Source organism: Macaca nemestrina, chromosome 1, assembly GCF_043159975.1.
Source record: "Macaca nemestrina isolate mMacNem1 chromosome 1, mMacNem.hap1, whole genome shotgun sequence".
Taxonomy (NCBI): domain Eukaryota; kingdom Metazoa; phylum Chordata; class Mammalia; order Primates; family Cercopithecidae; genus Macaca; species Macaca nemestrina.
The window spans coordinates 19,771,342-19,790,211 of NC_092125.1; the positions used below are offsets into that span (position 1 = coordinate 19,771,342).

An 18,870-nucleotide genomic window follows, 5' to 3' on the forward strand; every position below is an offset into this window, starting at 1 on the left:
GCATATTATGAAGTGTTTTACCAATTCCTGTTTAAATTGATAGGAAACACAGTAGGGAAGACTGGGACTGAGCGAGATTGGGTGGCACCGTTGGGAGACTGATACCGTTGAGTGGCACGATTGGAGAGAAGGGAAGTGCGAACACACTGGCGTAGTGGTAGCAGAAGGGCCCCACCAGGGTATGAAGAGCTGAGACTGCACCTGAAAACTTAGAAGCAGGAACTCCCTGTCAAGCACACCCTACATGGCTGACCTTTCCTTAGTGACAGTTCTCAAAATGCTGTGCAGGGCGCTGCTGCGCTCCCCCAAAACATACATGTATGGAGACGTGGCTCTGCCACCCACCGTTCAGTCTATTCTCTAAGCCAATGAGAATGCAACAAGACCAGAATGGGACTGAGGGTGGCCTGTGGTGACCTGTCAGGGACTATTTAAACCAGCTGCAAATCATGTGGGCAGGGAACAGATGCCTGAACTGGCCACTTCAGGGGCCATCTCCCACAGTTTGCTGTACTAGCAGGTCTCTGTTCGCTTGTGAGTGTTTTTAATCACGGTCAGCATTTAGTGTGGGTTTGAATGTAACAGACTGAGCTTAGAAAAGCTTTCTGTAAGGAAAGGTAAGAGTTGGACTGAGCAAGAGTTTTGAAAAATAGTGACAGTCCCATTCTCCTTTGGAATGCGAACAGATATTGAGGTATCCAGTGAACGGCAGCAAATTTCCTACTTTCAAGGCCTAAATGTAAGCTAGTCCCCTTATGTTACATGCAACTCATTTGCCAGGTGGTTTTTTTCAAGTACCTCCACTACTCGCTGACACAGGAGGACACAGGATATTAAAAATGAAATACAGTTCTGTCAGTTATTCACTTATTCTCCAAAATACTTGGAAGAACTAAATATGATACCATAGGAGCCTTTATACTCACCACGTAGTCCCTATACTAGCCAAACTCCTTATTTTTTAATTGATTGTTTTTAGGAGGGTAGTATTTTATTCACTAAAACATTTTTGTTAATACTTCTTTATTTTTAGGATGAGCTGCCATGATGTGGGCTACAGAGGAGGGTCACATATGCTTCTATCCCCCTTTTAGAGAATCCGCACCTGTCCCAGTTGCTGATTTCCACTACCAAATGTGAATTGCAACTATTTTAGGAGCACTTAAGCACACCAGAAAAATGAGTGATTCTGTTCTGGCCCACACCGTATCACTGATGTACCCCCTTAAAGCATGTCACTGAGTTCATCACAAAAGACTGCTCCTCCTGTGCCCTCCACAAGGTTAGAACTGTCCTTGTCTTGGGGAAAAGAGAGAGAGAGAGAGACAGGCACCAGCTGGGTAACCTCTGCTGACCCCCACTGTACTTTACCATAAGTAGCTCCAAATCCTTCTAGAAAATCTGAAAGGCATAGCCCCATATATCAGTGATATAAATAGAACCTGCAGCAGGCTCTGGTAGGTGATGACTCTAAGGTGGACTGGGAGGCAGCCCGGCCTTGGCAGGCATCATCCTCTAAATATAAAGATGAGTTTGTTCAGCCTTTGCAGAAGGAAAAACTGCCACCCATCCTAGAGTGCTGCCTACTTGCCCCCCTCTCCCCCCCCGCCCTTTATTGGCAGGAAGGACCAGCAAAGCCTCATCTAGGAAGAGCCCCTCACCCATCTCCACCTCCATTCCAGGTCTAGCCAGTCCCGGGTTATGACCCTCGTCTTTCAGCCCCAGGAGAGGGACACACATAGTGCCACCGAAGAGGTTGGGGGAGGGCCTCAGCCCACCAAAACCTGGGGCCAGTGCGTCCTAGAGGAGGGGAACCCTCACCCCTTCTCCCTTTAGGAGACCCAAGTACTCTGCGCGTCCCTGAGGCGGACAGCTCCGTGTGCCCAGGCTTTGCGTCTGACGGGCCTATCCCCGGGAGCCCCCGCGCCTCTTCCCCGGCGCTCCGCCCTCGCCTACCCCCCCGCCAGTTGTCTGTCCTGCGACAGCTGCGCGCCCTCCAGCCGCCAGTGGCCCTCTGTGCGGTGGGGGAAGGGGTCGACGTGGCTCAGCTTTTTTTTTTTTTTTGAGACGGAGTCTCGCGCTCAGCTTTTTGGATTCAGGGAGCTCAGGGGTGGGAAGAGAGAAATGGAGTTCCAGGGGCGTAAGGGGGAGGGAGTTCGCCTTCCTTCCCTGCCTGAGGCTCAGGAGTGACGGCTTCTCCAATCCGCCCAAGCCCACCACTCCACACGTCTCCCTCCTCCCGGTAGTCGCAAGTGGGAGTTTGGGAATCTGAGCAAAGAACCTGAAGAGGAGTTGAAATACTGGAAGTTAGCAGTCAGGCACCTTCCCGAGCTCCCAGGGCGCTCAGAGTGGGCATGGGTGGGGAGGCCTTTGGAACAGGTGTGGTTCCCGGAGCGCAGGCGCACACATGCACCCACCGGCGCACGCGGTGACCCTCGCCCCACCCCATCCCCTCCAGCGGGCAACTGGGTCGGGTCAGGAGGGGCAAACCCGCTAGGGAGACACTCCATATACGGCCCGGCCCGCGTTACCTGGGACCGGGCCAACCCGCTCCTTCTTTGGTCAACGCAGGGGACCCGGGCGGGGGCCCAGGCCGCGAACCGGCCGAGGGAGGGGGCTCTAGTGCCCAACACCCAAATATGGCAGGAGAAGGGCAGCGACATTCCTGCGGGGTGGCGCGGAGGGAGTGCCCGCGGGCTATATAAAACCTGAGCAGAGGGACAAGCGGCCACCGCAGCGGACAGCGCCAAGTGAAGCCTCGCTTCCCTCCCGCGGCGACCAGGGCCCGAGCCGAGAGTAGCAGTTGTAGCTACCCGCCCAGGTAGGGCGGGAGTTGGGAGGGGACAGGGGGACAGGGGAATACCGAGGGGAACCTGAAGGACTCCGGGGCAGAACCCAGTCGGTTCACCTGGTCAGCCCCAAGCCTGCGCCCCGAGCGCTGTGCCTCGTCTCCGGAGCTACATGCGCTTTAAAAAGGAGACAAGACAGACTCTGGAAATTAGACGTCTCCAGATTTTTCTCTAGCCCCTCTGGGCTGCTTTATGCGGCATGTAGGATGTGCCTAGGGAGATAAACGGTTTTGCTTTAGTTGTCGCCAAGGCAGTTCCCTTCCGAACTAGCGCTAGAGCTAATGAGCGAGCAGCCAGGACCACCCATGCTCCGTTTCCAACAGGAAAAAGGCCCTTTCTGAGTTTGAAATGTCATAGGGTTCCTAACAGGTCACTCTTCCCTGGATGGGGTGCCAACGCCTTTCCCATGGGCATCTCCTTCCATCCTCACGCTGGCCTAGCGAGCAGGCAGTGCCCAGGCCTTATCTTCCTAGGTGACAGATGTGGTCAGGGAGGTGCAGAGAGCATGGGCACTAGCGTCCAGCTCCTGGAGCAGGTGTCAGGCAGGGAGGGCAGACAGGTCTTGGGGGACATGTTCCCCTGGCTGTGTGGACAGAGGACTTCTCAGTGTGGTCTCACGACCCTGTGCCCCTTTTCCTGGTGCAGGGCAGCCCTTAGCCAGGGGCAAAGCTCAAGAAGAGAACCCCTGGTCGCCGCCCTGGCAGAATTTGAGTGGTTCTGGCAGGGGATATCCCTAGGTTCCTGGGGAGGGAGGACGTCTGAGCCGGCCAGGCCTCCCCCGCTGCTGCTGAGACCTCTGCGCTGATGCACCGCGCCTCTTCGCGGTCTCCCTGTCCTTGCAGAAACTAGACACAATGTGCGACGAAGACGAGACCACCGCCCTCGTGTGCGACAATGGCTCCGGCCTGGTGAAAGCCGGCTTCGCCGGGGATGACGCCCCTAGGGCCGTGTTCCCGTCCATCGTGGGCCGCCCCCGACACCAGGTCAGGCTGCCGCTCCGCGGAAGGAGCCGGGTCGGGGTCCCCGCGTAACCCAGTCTGGTGCCACCCGGAGCGGCGTTAATGGGTGCGTGGTGTCTCGGATCCGCAGGGCGTCATGGTCGGTATGGGTCAGAAAGATTCCTACGTGGGCGACGAGGCTCAGAGCAAGAGAGGTATCCTGACCCTGAAGTACCCTATCGAGCATGGCATCATCACCAACTGGGACGACATGGAGAAGATCTGGCACCACACCTTCTACAACGAGCTCCGCGTGGCTCCCGAGGAGCACCCCACCCTGCTCACCGAGGCCCCCCTCAATCCCAAGGCCAACCGCGAGAAGATGACCCAGATCATGTTTGAGACCTTCAACGTGCCCGCCATGTACGTGGCTATTCAGGCCGTGCTGTCCCTCTACGCCTCCGGCAGGACCACCGGTGAGTGCCCGCTGCGCCCAGGCCCCTCTCCCGCCCCCGCCCCCGCCCCCGCCCCTAGCGCTGAGCGCCCAGCCTTGGCCTCGCCCCCAGCGACTCACTCTCTCCCGCGCGCACAGGCATCGTGCTGGACTCCGGCGACGGCGTCACCCACAACGTGCCCATCTATGAGGGCTACGCGCTGCCGCACGCCATCATGCGCTTGGACCTGGCGGGCCGCGATCTCACCGACTACCTGATGAAGATCCTCACTGAGCGCGGCTACTCCTTCGTGACCACAGGTGCGCGGAGCCCCGACACCCCGGGAGGGAGGGCCGGCGGCGGGCCCTGAATGAGGGCTCCTCTCCTGCTTCTACCCTACGCAGCTGAGCGCGAGATCGTGCGCGACATCAAGGAAAAGCTGTGCTACGTGGCCCTGGACTTCGAGAACGAGATGGCCACGGCCGCTTCCTCCTCCTCTCTGGAAAAGAGCTACGAGCTGCCAGACGGGCAGGTCATCACCATCGGCAACGAGCGCTTCCGCTGCCCGGAGACGCTCTTCCAGCCCTCCTTCATCGGTGAGCCCCGCGCGCCCGCGCCCCCTACCCCAGGCCCCGCCGGCCCCCGGCGCCCGGAGCTCCCTCTCACGCTCCCCTCCGCGGTCCCCAGGTATGGAGTCGGCGGGCATTCACGAGACCACCTACAACAGCATCATGAAGTGCGACATCGACATCAGGAAGGACCTGTATGCGAACAATGTCATGTCGGGGGGCACCACGATGTACCCCGGGATCGCTGACCGCATGCAGAAAGAGATCACCGCGCTGGCCCCCAGCACCATGAAGATCAAGGTGGGCGGCGGCCTGCGCGGGCTGTCGGCGGGGTGGGCTCTCGGGTGAGGTCTCCCCACCTCACGCTCTGTCTTGCAGATCATCGCCCCGCCAGAGCGCAAGTACTCGGTGTGGATCGGCGGCTCCATCCTGGCCTCGCTGTCCACCTTCCAGCAGATGTGGATCACCAAGCAGGAGTACGACGAGGCCGGCCCTTCCATCGTCCACCGCAAATGCTTCTAGACACACTCCACCTCCAGCGCGAGACTTCTCAGGACGACGAATTTGCTCAATCGGCTGGCGACTGACCAGCCACCCCGCATTCACTTTCTTTGTAACAACTTCCTTTGTTGCCATCGTAAACTGACACAGTGTTTATAACGTGTACATACATTAACTTATTACCTCATTTTGTTATTTTTCGAAACAAAGCCCTGTGGAAGGAAATGGAAAACTTGAAGAAGCATTAAAGTCATTCTGTTAAGCTGCGTAAAGTGGTCGTGTTTATTTGCTTGGGGTGGGAGTGGAGCCAGAAGAGGGATCCCCATCCCCCCACATCCTCCTTAATCACTTTTCACAATACCCCAAATGAATGGGCTCCCTGGAAGACAAAAGTTACAACTTCCCATGCTCCCCTGCCGGTTTCCCCAGTGGATCAGATCCATCCCAGATCACTGGCAGCTGTTGGTGGCCTGACCTGACCCTCTGGGGCGTGGTGAGGCAGCTTTCTTCCTCTGCGCAGCGCTCCCAAGAGTTGCAGCCCTGCGGCGGCGGCCTCGGCTGGTGGCCCTGGGCCCCCCTCTGGCAGCGGGCGCTGACCATGGTGCTGGGGCCGGAGAGCTGTTTCTCAGAGGGCATCTCAGCTCCGCCTACGGTGTTCCCTTACTGAATCTCCAGATCTGAGAGGGGGCTGTGTTCTGTATTTAACAAGTCATTTTGTTTTTGTTTTTGTTTTTGTTTTTAACAGAGACAGGGTCTTGCCCCTGTCGCCCAGGGCGGAGAGCAGTGGTGCACTCAGAGCCCAACTGTATCCTCTAACTGAGCTCAAGGGGTCCTCCCACCTTAGCCTCCCCAGTTGCTAATATTTTCGTATGTGCCACCGCGTCCAGCTAATTTTTTATATTTATTGTAGAGACAGGGTCTCAGGATCTTGTTATGCTGCCCAGGCTGGTCTCGAACTCCTGGCCACAACCAATGCTTCTGCCTCAGCCCCCCAAGGTTCTAAGATTACAGTTCTGTGCCACTATGTCCAGGCTTAATAAATGAGTTTTAATTTGCAAGTGAAGACCGTCACTGTCTGTCTCCAATTGGAAGGCCTTTCCTTCACACCAGGTGCTGCTGGTAGAAAGAAGCACCCCCTCCTGCAGGGCCTGGGAAGGAAGCAAGGAAGGGCCAAGTGAGAGCTCCAGAAAGAAGGGCAGCAAAGAAGCGTCGCAGGGTGGGAAGCTGAGGCTGGCACTGGAAGATGGAGAGGTAAGCAAGGGAAGGAGGTACACCCTCCCCCTCCGAAAAAAGTTTTAAAGGCACCAAATTTATCAACAGTTTGAATTTCTGTGGGAGAGTGCAATACCTATTCCTTAAAATGAACTTAAAGTTTCCTAGTCAATGTTCTCAAGAGCAGTGGCCCCTAAATACAACGAATTCAGACTCAAAGTAATAAACTCGTTTGTAAATAAGTTTATAGCTGCAATTGACAAAATAGCTATGTTATATGCCACATAGTCATATGTTTAATCCCTCATTTTCTGGCTTATTGAAAAACTTCAGAAATCTTTGAGGCCTCCAAGGGTGTGGTACTGTCAAATCCAGATATCAAGAGAATTGACAATAATCCTAAAATTTAAGATTTTAATAAAACAATTATATAATACCATGTTCATTGAAAACCTTGTATTGTCCCACTCAGGGTGGATGAAGGTTAAAAATGGGCTAAATACTAGTCTTTCAGAGAGATACTGCTTTTGCTGATAATATTAACCACTATAGACATATCTGATATAATGATACACCAGCATATTAGTAATATTGAATATGGAAAGGCATATCTGAGCAAACACAACCTATAAACACATAGCTTAAATATTTCATTCGTGGCCAGGTGCAGTGGCTCACACCTGTAATCTCAGCACTTTGGGAGGCTGAGGTAGGAGGATCACTTGAGGCCAGGAGTTCGAGACCAGCCTGGCCAACATGGTGAAACCCTGTCTCTACTAAAAATACAAAAATTAGCTGGGCATGGTGGTGTGCACCTGTAGTCCCAGCTACTGGGGATGCTGAGGTGGGAGAATCACTTGAACCCCAAGAGGCAGAGGTTGCAGTGAGCCAAGATTATGCCACTGAACTCCAGCCTGGGGGCAGTGAGACCCTGTTTCATAAATAAATAAATAAATAAATTCATGCAGCCATCAGCCTGGTAAAATATCACTATTACACGTGTTAGCTGACTGTCATGCTAATGATGTTTGAACTAGAAACCTAAATCAACTGGGATTTAAGTAAGATATATAAGGCCTATTTCTCCTATGATCATAATCTGTAAATGACTCATAATAGTTTAGAACTGACAGAAGTTTTCAATATACTGTGATAGTATTTTGTCAAGCACCAATTTTTAAAACCCATTACTGACATTACTGTTTTACCAAAGTAAGTGCAAAAATTATAAATTACATGTTTTCACTGGAAATGCACAAAATCTAAAAAATGTCATTTATTATTTATTTATTTTGAGATGGAGTCTCACTTTGTCGCCCAGACTGGAGTGCAGTGGCTCGATCTCAGCTCACTGCAACTTCCGCCGCCTGGGCTCAAACAATTCTCCTGCCTCAGCCTCCCGAGTAGCTGGGATTACAGGTGCGCACCACGCCTGGCTAATTTTTGTATTTTTAGTAGAGACAGGGTTTCACCATGTTGGCCAGGCGGGTCTCGAACTCCTGACCTCAAGAGATCTGCCCGCCTTGGCCTCCCAAAGTGCTGGGATTACAGGCAAGAGCCACCATGCCTGGCCAAAATGCCATTTCTCTTCCAACACTTCTCCAAAAGGAAACAAGCATCTTGCATTTTATTAGTATTCCATATCTTTTCTGCTCTCATATTGGGTTGTGGCTATAGATATTTTGTAAATTGTGTTACCAGTATTAGGCCCGAAAGAGGATTTTTTTCTGTGGTATGGTGTGGTCAGGAATGAATCTTTAAAAACAATCCAGAACATATACAAATATTTATACTATATGAGGACAAAAATAACTATTTTCTGCAGCTACACGGTGTTTGTGGTAACAAGAACCAAGACCCTGTGTGGCAACACTGTACTGGGCCCTGCAGAGGGGATTATACCACAGCAGACTTCCCACTGAAAAGCCCTCTCAGAGAAGCCATTTAGAGCTATGATAGAAGTGAAGGCCACAGAGATTCCCCCCACCTATTGCTTATCGTGTTTTCTTAGACGTGGCAAAAGGACTCATCAAGGATCTAACTGGACTTATTTCCTTCTCATAAAAGCTCATTAAGTTGCCATTAACATTTTCCCCACTAAATCTATATTACTAGTGCACAGGAGGAGAAAGATAGGGGAAAGAAGAAAATGGAAAGAGGAAAGGTGTCAGGATTAAAGCGTGGGACTAGGATTGAGAAAAAAGACTGAAAGGTCTCAGGACTGGGGCGCACCCTGGGCTCTCTCATTTAAACCTTTGAAGATTAGAATTTGGGGGTATCAAGGTCCTTCCTGCTGCATCTGTCCCAAGGCCTATCACATTCACCTCAGATGTGGCCGAATGTACAAAGGGTTAGTGAACTATTGTATTGCTCAGCTTCTTGGTTTTTTGTTTTATTTTTCTGCAGACAGAGTCTAGCTCTGTTGCCCAGGTAGGAGTACAGTTATGTGATCATAGCTCACTGCAGCCTTGAACTCCTGGGATCAAATGATGCTCCTGCCTCAGCCTCCCAAGTAGCTAGGACTACAAGCATGTACCACCACACCGGCTAATTTTTATTTTATTTTATTTTTGTAGAGATGGGGTCTTGCTATGTTGCCGAGGCCAATCTGAACTCCTGGGCTCAACTGATCCTCCTACCTTGGCCTCCCAAAGTGTTGGGATTGCAGGCGTGAGCCACCATGCCTGGACATATTGCCCAGTCTCTATGTGCAAGGGGTACAGAGAAGGCCAAGATATGTCCCATCCTTAGGAGTCTGCTGCCATGATCCTTACCACGACTAGCCTCTCATGCCTTGGCTCTTCCTGTTAGAATTCATTTTTATTTTTTATATTTTAGAGACAGGGTCTCACTCTCTCACTCAAGCTAGAGTGCAGTGGTCCAGTCATAACTCACTGCAGCCTTGATCTCCTGGGCTCAAGCGATCCTCCTGCCTCAGCCTTCCAAAGCACTGAGATTGCAGGTGTGAGCCACTGTGCTTGTCCCTTTGTTAAGACAGGGTTTCACTATGTTTCCCAGCTGGTCTAGTAGCTGGGATTATAGGCATGGGCCATGGCACTAGGCTCTTCTTGAGTCTCTTTTTGGCACAGAGCACACTGGGGGCTACTGGTGGAGAGGAGGTGGGGGCACACCCTGACTGTGAACTGTGTGGATTCTGTGGGTTCTGTGCTGTTTCTCACTCTGTTTAGTTAGCTGTGGCTGTGAGGCTGCTCCACGGCACAGTATTGCTTTCTCACAAGATGGGCTGAGTTCCAGATCCTGGTTCTTGTGGAGGAAACACATCCCTTATTGTGCTCAAGAAGGCCTGCTTCTCTCCCTGGCTCCAGGGACACAGAAAGTGGCATGGCCTCATCCAGCAGCGCCTCAGCCAGAAGGACTGGAGGGAAATGAGCTCTGCCCATGGGGTCAGCCTGCCTGCCTGCCTCTGCTCTTTGTCTCCCTTTCTGTCATTTCCATTTCCTTTCTGTCCTGCTGTGTCCTCTGGAAAGCATTCGTTTTACCACTGTTGCTATGTCCCAGGGCTTTTGAGGAGCTACCATGAACTTTTGAGCTTCAATGTGGCTCTCAAAAAGAAGCTGAGGAAGCCTGCTCTGTTGTTTAGACAGGTGGCATGGTGGGAACACGGGGGTCCCATGTCCACCTGCATCCTTGTCACTCCCAGCCAGAGCCCTGTTCAGGCAGGCCATGAGCTGCAACTTCCAAAAGGGGTGTGAGGTGGCAGAAGCAACTGCAGGGTAGCTCGTGGGAGAAGGGAACATGGGTGGCTCCCCCAAGGCCATTCATATCACATAGGAAGCTGGAGGGCCTATCACTGGGTGAAGGAGCCCCAAGCCCTTGACTGGCCCTGCCTTCCTTGTCAGTTTCTTAATGGCTTATTCGGATATCGAACCATTTCTGGGGATGGTGAGTGAGGGAAAGGGAAATTTTGAAGGGTGCAAAGATGATATTGGTGGTTCTCATGGGTGTGAATAGAATCAGGGTTGCCTTTTACCACCCCATTTTCTCCAGTTTCCTACGTGGTGCCTGTGTTCTGTTTTGGGTGCTGTAACAAAGTACCACAAAATGGGTGGCTTCAAACAACAGGAGTGTATTCTCACAGTTCTGGGGGCCAGGAGCCTAGAATCCCAGTGCTGGCAGGATAGGTTCCGTCTGAAGGCTCTGAGGGAGAAACTTTCCATCCTCTCCCAGCTTCTGGTTGTTGCCAGCAATTCTTGGCATTCCTTGGCTTGTAGATGCATCACTCCAACCTCTACTTTCATCTCCACATGGTCTTCTTCCCCATGTGTTTCAATGTATCTCTGTGTGTTCACCTGGCTGCCGCCTTCCTCCTCGCCCTCCTCCTCCTCCTCTCCTTCCCTCCTCTTCCTCCTCCTTCTCTTTTCTTCTTCTTCCTCCTCCTTCTTTTCTTTTCTTCCTCCTCCTCCTCTTCTCATCCTCCCTGCCTACTCCTCCTCTTCCTCCTCCTTCCCTCCTCCTCCTCTTCTTCTTTAATCAGAAATCTTAATTTTTTTACACCTATTATGCCACAATTTCATAGAGAATAGGTTCCAGCAGCTCAGGCTTCTTCGGTTCTCATGAAGTGTGCTGTTCCAGATGAGGTAGGCTGGTGTTTCAGTTGAACCTAGGTAACTTTCTCTTTGGCTTCTTTCTTTTACTGATTTTTTTTTCTTTTTTCTGTCTTTCTTTTTTTTTCTGAAACGAAGTCTCGCTCTGTCGCCCAGGCTGGAGTGCAGCGATGCCATCTCAGCTCACTGCAAGCTCCGCCTCCCAGGTTCAGACCATTCTACTGCCTCAACCTCCCGAGTAGCTGGGGCTACATGTGCCTGCAACCATGCCCGGCTAATGTTTTGTATTTTTAGTAGAGACGGGTTTTCACCGTGTTAAACAGGATGGTCTCTATCTTCTGACCTCGTGACCCACCCACCTCGGCCTCCCAAAGTGCTGGGATTACAGGCGTGAGCCACCGCACCCAGCCATGATCTTTTTTTTTTTTTTCAATGTGTTTTAGGAATTTATCTTGTGTGCCTAATATTCTCAATAACCACATTTATTATCTCCGCAAGAATCTTGTCCTTAACTTGTTTGTTTGTAACAATGTCAACAGCATGCTGGGTAACGTTGTATTTGTGGGACATTCCCCCCACCCCTTTTTTTGAGGCAGAGTCTCTCTCACTCTGTCATATAGGCTGGAGTACAGTGGCATGATCTCGGCTCACTGCATCCTCCGTCTCCTGGGTTCAAGTGATTCTCATGCCTCAGCCTCCTGAGTAGCTGGGATTACAAGTTCCTGCCACCACGCCCAGCTAATTTTTGTATTTTTAGTAGAGACGGGGTTTTGCCATGTTGGCCAGGCTGGTCTCAAACTCCTGACCTCAAGTGATCCACCCACCTCAGCCTCCCAAAGTGCTGGGATTACAGGCATGAGCCACTGCTCCTGGCTGACATTCCCTTTTGAACAGTGCCCATTCCCTTGATGTCATCAGAAAGATTCAAAATAAAAGATATATCAGACATTCCTATACATCCATGATTATGGCTAAAATTAAAAAGACTGGTAACACCAAATATTGGCAAGCATGTGGAGTAACTGAAATTCTCATACTCTGTTAAGTGGTAATATAAAATGGTACAACAAGTTTGGAAAGGCATTTGGCAGTTTCCTATAAAACTAAATATACAACTATTCTAATACCTGAGAATTTCACCCCTACAAATTTACCCATGAAGCATGAAAACATATGTTCAAACAGAGACTTGAGCAAGAATGCTAATAGCAGCTTTATTCATAAAAGTAGAAACTGGTAACAGCTTGGGTATCCATCAACAAGAAAAAGAAGAAACAAACTGTGTGTAGGCTTATAATGAATACTACACAGCAATAAAAAGGAACAAACCAGCCGTGCGCAGTGGCTCAAGCCTGTAATCCCAGCACTTTGGGAGGCCGAGACGGGCGGATCACAAGGTCAGGAGATCGAGACCATCCTGGCTGACACGGTGAAACCCCGTCTCTACTAAAAAATACAGAAAACTAGACAGGCGAGGTGGCGGGCGCCTGTAGTCCCAGCTGCTCGGGAGGCTGAGGCAGGAGAATGGCGTAAACCCGGGAGGCGGAGCTTGCAGTGAGCTGAGATCTGGCCACTGCACTCCAGCCTGGGCGGCAGAGCGAGACTCCGTCTCAAAAAAAAAAAAAAAAAAAAGGAACAAACCATGGATACACAAAACAACATGATGGATCCCTAGAATATGCTGAGTAAAAGAAAATTTACACAGAGAAGTATATACTGTAATATTCCATGTATATGAAATTTGAGAATAGGCAAAACTAGGAAAAAAAAATTAGAACTGTGGTTGCCTCTGGAAAGTAGAGAAGGAAATTAAGAACCGGCATTATGAAACCTTTGGTGGTGATGAAAATGTTCTGTATCTTGATAAAGGATTGGGATATACAGGTTAAATTCAGGACTATACTCTTAAGATGTGCATTTTACTTTACATGCCTTTTAATAGAAGCAAATTTTTTTGTAAGCAAAAACTAGGATGTCAGAACTTTCTGATATTCTTTACATTTTATTTAATTTTTATTTTTTATAATTTTTTTTTTTTGAGGCAGGGTCTTGCTCTATAATTTTTTTTGAGACTGGAGTGCAGTAGCATGATCACAGCTCACTGCAGCCTCAAACTTGGCACAAATTATCCTCCCACTTCAGCCTTCCAAGTAGCTGGGACTACCGTTATGCGCCACCACACCCAGCTAAAAAAAAAAAAAAAAAAATGTAGAGACAAAGTCTTACTATGTTTCCCAGGCTGCTTACATTTTACAACTTTACAACTTCTCTTCTGTATTTTTATTGGGGGGTTTGGCTGAATGGCATTGTAGGTAATTTCCTCCAGCTGATCTTCCAGTTCACTAACTCTTCCTTTAACTTGCTTAATAGCCTGTTAACCAATATCATTGGGTTTTAAATTTCTAGTATTAAATTTTTTTGTTTTATAAATTGTTTTGTTATTTTCCAAATCAACTGGGTCACATTCTTATAGTTTTCTGTTCCCTGAAAAAATTTATTACTTTATCTTTTACTTCTTTAACAGAGCAAGCATAGTTTCTTAATAATACAGATATGAGGCCAGGCACAGTGGCTCATGCCTGTAATCCCAGCACTTTGGGAGGCCAAGGCAGGTGGATCACCTGAGGTCAGGAGTTCAAGACCAGCCTGCTCAATATGGTGAAACCCCATCTCTACTACAATACAAAAATTAGCCGGGTGTGGTGGCACGTGCCCATAATCCCAGCTACTCAGGGGGCTGAGGCAAGAGAATCACTTGAACCCGGGAGGCAGAGGTTGCTGTGAGCTGAGATCACACCACTGCACTTTACCCTGGGCAACAGAGTGAGATTCAATCTAAAAATAATAATAACAATAATAATAATAATAATAATAATAATACAGATATGATAATCCCAGTGGCTGAAATCATTGTGTTTGTTTCTGTCATTTCTGCTTTAGTTCTTACTCATGCTTCCTTATTTCCATGTGCACTTAAATGTGCCACGTTCATTGTCCTTGAAGAATTACTTGTGGGACACTTAGAATAAAGGTGACTCTCCCCAGAGAGGGTTTGAGTTTGCTTCTCCCAGAAAAACGCTTCTAATCCAAGACCATATTAAAGTAAATTCAAAGCTTTAGGACTCTTGGTCCCCCAGGTGATATGAATTATCAATCTGTCCTGCAACTACACATGAGAACTGAGTTTGTATTTACCATTTCCTAGAAGTTTGCATTCCATCCCATACCACGACCATCAGCATCCCATACCATGAGCATGTGCTCACTGCCAAGACAAGTTGCAAATTCCCTGAGTGTAGCTCTAAGGTAGGGTTAGCTTATAGTTCACTCCTATAAGCTTACCCAATGGTGTAGACTTTCAGGGTCTTAGTTTCCTGTAAGGAGATCACAGGCTTTGCAAAGCTGTTAAACCCCAGTGCGAGGTAGTTGGAATAAGCAAACACTCTCTGAACAACAGCTATTTCTAGGATCCTTGCACTTATAGCTTTTCTTAAATTTTGGCTAATTCTTTTTTTGGTCTGAATTTTTAAAAAATATTTATTTATTTATTATTTTTTAGAGACAGGGTCTCATTATGTTGCCCAGGCTGATCTTGAACTCCTGGGCTCAAACGATCCTCCTGCCTCAGCCTCCTGAGTAGCTGCCACTACAGGCACATGCCGTAATGCCCCACTCTGGCTTAGTAATTCTTTACCATTCATCAATTCTTCAGTGTTTATAAGAAGATTAAAAAAATATCTTAGGCCAGGCATGGTGGCTTATGCCTATAATCCCAGCACTTTGACTTTGGGAGGCTGAGGCAGGAGGATCATGAGCCCAGGAGTTCAAGATCAGCCTGGGCAACATAGTGAGATCTTGTCTCTACAAATATATATATATATATATATATATATATATATATATATATATATATATATATATAATTTTTTATTTTTTACTGTAAATTCTGGGATACACGTGCAGAACATGCAGGTTTGTTATATAGGCATACATGTGCCATGATGGTTTGCTGCACCTATCAACCCGTCATCTAGGTTTTAAGCACCGCATGCATTAGCTATTTGTCCTAATGCTCTCCCTCACCTTGCCCCCCACCCCCTGAAAAGAAATTTTTTTTTTTTTTTTAATTAGCGGGGGTAGTGGCATGCACCTGAAGTCCCAGCTACTCAGGAAGCTAAGGAGGGAGAGTCATTTGAGCGTAGGAGGTGGAGGCTGCAGTGAGCTGAGATTGTGCCACTTCACTCCAGCCTGGGCAGCAGAATAAGACCCTGTCTCAAGAAAAAAAAAAAAGTTGTAACAAGCATTTTTAGTTGGTTTCAATAGAAGTGTTAGTCCCAAGAATTTAACCCACCATATCCCTAAAAATAGACCTCAACGTACCCTACTTTGTCTTTAGCCACTCCTGAAAAACATCTCAAATCTCACATGTAGGCTTTGGAAAGTGTGCCCCAAATTCTGATGCCTTATTTTAAAGCTGTTGCCTTTTTCCCGGGCCTAAAAATGCACTGAATCTGAAAATTTTCCCAGGATGACAGGCCACCAGCTGGGAGGCCGAGATGCCTGGAGTCCTTGCAGCCCAAAGCTAATGTGCCATGTGGCAACAGGGATCAGTTGAACCATGAACATAAAAAATAAATAAATAAATAAAAGAACGAAGGGTGAAAGGGACGAAGAAAGTAGGTCAAAGTGATAAATCACCATGACAGCTTCCGTGGGTGGAAGAGTGGGGGATTTTTTTCCTGACCTTTTTGTACCTCAATGTTTCCACCAATGTCATATTTTCAACAAATACGTGTTATGTTAACATTAAAAATATTAAATCAAAAGGCACAAATGAATAATTAAACAGAAAAGAAAGGCTCTACTAGTCCAGCAGCCCAGAATTCTCTTTCCAGTAGCAGAGACAAGTTTGGGCGGATCCATTCACAATCCTGCTGATGACCAGAGGCCAGGCTTCTGCGACAGATGGAGGAGCTTAGGGGCTTGGGCTGGGCAGGGGATCAGTGGATCATACACAGTCATACACGTGTATGACACACAGGATCATAGGTGATGCAAGGCGGCACCTGCTGGAAGGAGCTCAAGTTGCTGCTTTCATTGACCTGCCCTGTGCACCAGAGCAATTCTGGATGTACTCAGCAGACATCCGTGGAAAGAGAACACTTGGAGTTCAGGAGACTGAGTTCTAGTCCTAGCTCTGCCTAGCCCATTGGGTTTCCCCCTCCAATACCATTCTGCCATGGGAGAGGGAGGAGCAGATTTCTGCCGGATGAGGGAGCAAGCTAGAAGTGGGAGAGTCACATTTTTCCAATGGCACGTTCCTTGAAAGCTTCGAAAAAGGCTCCACTGTACTCTTTCTCCTTCCAATGCTACAGAGCTCAAGATTCTCCCCCACTTTCCTCCCTCTCTTTCGTTTTGTCCATTCATCAACACATACTTATGGAGTATCTCTACCATTGCAGGCACAGAGAGGCACAATATGGAATATAGTTATATGGAATAACTTAGCCCTACTTGAACTTCTTCTCAAGTAAATGCTTCAAAAGGATGCCTGTCATCCCTGGGCACATGTCAGGGCGCATGTCATCTGTTTCTAGAATCTGGATTTTCCACTAATGTTAGTTTCAGCCTCTAGGGCTCAGTGCAAGGCAGGCAGGTGGAAGCAAGTCCATGCAGGTACAGCGAGGCCCCAGGAAGACGCATGCTCAGATCTCCAGGTGCCCTGGGGCAGAACCTACCAGGGTCATTCTCCCCGGGTTGGGGGATGGGGGAGCTGCATGTGTTTTCCCACACCACGCTGGAACTGGAGACCAGGAATTTGAAAACCAGGAAACTCAGCATCTCTGAAATTATCATGGGATCTCTTCCCGACATGGGCAAAGCAAACACTGGTTCAGGCCGGGATGAGGATGAGATGAGAGGCCCCCGAATCCGCACGTGCACTTGTACCACCAGCACAGAGGATGCGCCTCACTCCACATACCTAGACCCAGCCCTGCACTAGGTGGCTGTAGTTTTTCCAAGGGGCAGCCCTGGGCACCATGAGGCAAAGCAAATTGTTCCAGGCTACAGGAGAGCACAGGCACCGTGGCCCCCAGCCAGGGAAGTGTCTGTGTCCTTTTTCCTCCATGTACTTTCCTGGTTATGGGACTACATGGGAGGGAGCTGTGCTGCTCCTCAGCCTGAGAAATTATGCTTCAGCTTATTTTCCAAACGGATACAGAACCCCCTCCCTTGCTATTGCCCTTCTTATTGACACCCACTCCAATCCTCCATTAATTCACCGATTTATTCAACCGACACTTGCTTAGCACCTACAAATCAGTGCCTGGGCCCTCAGGGAGCCGGCAGTCTACCTGAGAGGTGGATATTGATCAAACAGCAACATGGGCTGAGCGCAGTGGCTCAGGCCTGTAATCCCAGCATTTTTGGAGGCCAAGGCAGGTGGATCACCTGAGGTCAGGAGTTCAAGACCAGCCTGGCCAACGTGGTAAAACCCCATCCATCTCTCTCTCTCTCTCTCTCTCTCTCCTCTTTTTTGAGACAAAGTCTCACTCTGTCATCCAGACTGGAGTGCAGTGGCGCAATCTCGGCTCACTGCAACCTCCGCCTCCCAGGTTCAAGCGATTCTCCCGCCTCAGCCTCCTGAGCAGCTGGGATTACAGGCATGAGCCACCACGCCCGGCTAATGTTTATAGTTTTAGTAGAGATGGGGTTTCACTATGTTGGCCAGGTTGGTCTCTGTCTCATATGTCCATGTGAAGAGACCACCAAACAGGCTTTGTGTGAGCAACAAGGCTGTTTATTTCACCTGGGTGCAGGTGGGCTGAGTCTGAAAAGAGTCAGCAAAGGGTGATGGATTATCATTAGTACTTACAGGTTTTGGGATAAGCGGTGGAGTTAAGGCGCATGTTTTGCGGGCAGGGGGTAGATCTCACAAAGTACATTCTCAAGGGTGGGGAGAATTACAAAGAACCTTTTTAAGGGTGGGGGAGATTACAAAGTACATTGATCAGTTAGGGTGGCGGCAGAAACAAAGTACAATGGTGGAATGTCATCAGTTAAGGCTATTTTCACTTTTTTTGTGGATCTTCAGTTGCTTCAGGCCATCTGGATGTATATGCACAGGTCACAAGGGATATGATGGCTTAGCTTAGGCTCAGAGGCCTGACAGTCTTGAACTCCTGACCTTGTGATCCGCCCGCCTTGGCCTCCCAAAGAGAAAGGATTACAGGCATAAGCGACAGCGCCCGGTCCATCTCTCTTAAAAACACAAAAATTAGCCAGGTGTGGTGGTGGGTGCCTGTAATCCCAATTACTCGGGAGGCTGAGGTGGGAGAATCCGTCTAACCCAGGAGGCTGAGGTTGCAGTGAGCCGAGATTGTGCCACTGCCCTCCAGCCTGGGCAATACAGCGAGACTCCGTCTCAGACAAACAAACAAGTAATAGCAACTTGGACCTCTGTGCACATTTCACACATGCTACAAAGGAGGGGTGTGGCATGAGACAGCATTGACCGAGCCTCAGGTCAGGGAGGGCTTTCAGAGCAAGTGCAGCTCTGAAAGGCAGGTTTAACGGCTCTAGCAAGGTCCTGAAGGGAGGTCCGTGTAGCTGTGAGAGAGGGTAGGGGTGGCGTGGGGTTGTGGAGGAGGCACAGGTGGCAACCCAACCCATGCAGACCCTCCACTGCTGAATGTACATATAATTTTTATTTGAAGAGCAATGGAAATCCATTGAACTGTTTTAAGGAGAGAGAGGGAGAGAGACACACACACGCACGTACACACACATACACACACATA

General features: G+C 49.2%; 1 protein-coding gene across 1 annotated transcript; it reads left to right on the plus strand.

Annotated features, from left to right (window-relative positions):
- Positions 1-2,712: 2,712 nt before the first annotated feature.
- LOC105499142 (actin alpha 1, skeletal muscle) lies at positions 2,713-5,563 on the plus strand. Its single transcript, XM_011771613.2, has 7 exons — positions 2,713-2,821; positions 3,692-3,832; positions 3,939-4,263; positions 4,380-4,541; positions 4,626-4,817; positions 4,909-5,090; positions 5,169-5,563. Exons 2-7 carry the CDS (start codon positions 3,704-3,706, stop codon positions 5,310-5,312), a joined length of 1,134 nt encoding a protein of 377 aa, XP_011769915.1. The 5' UTR covers positions 2,713-2,821; positions 3,692-3,703; the 3' UTR covers positions 5,313-5,563.
- Positions 5,564-18,870: the final 13,307 nt, after the last annotated feature.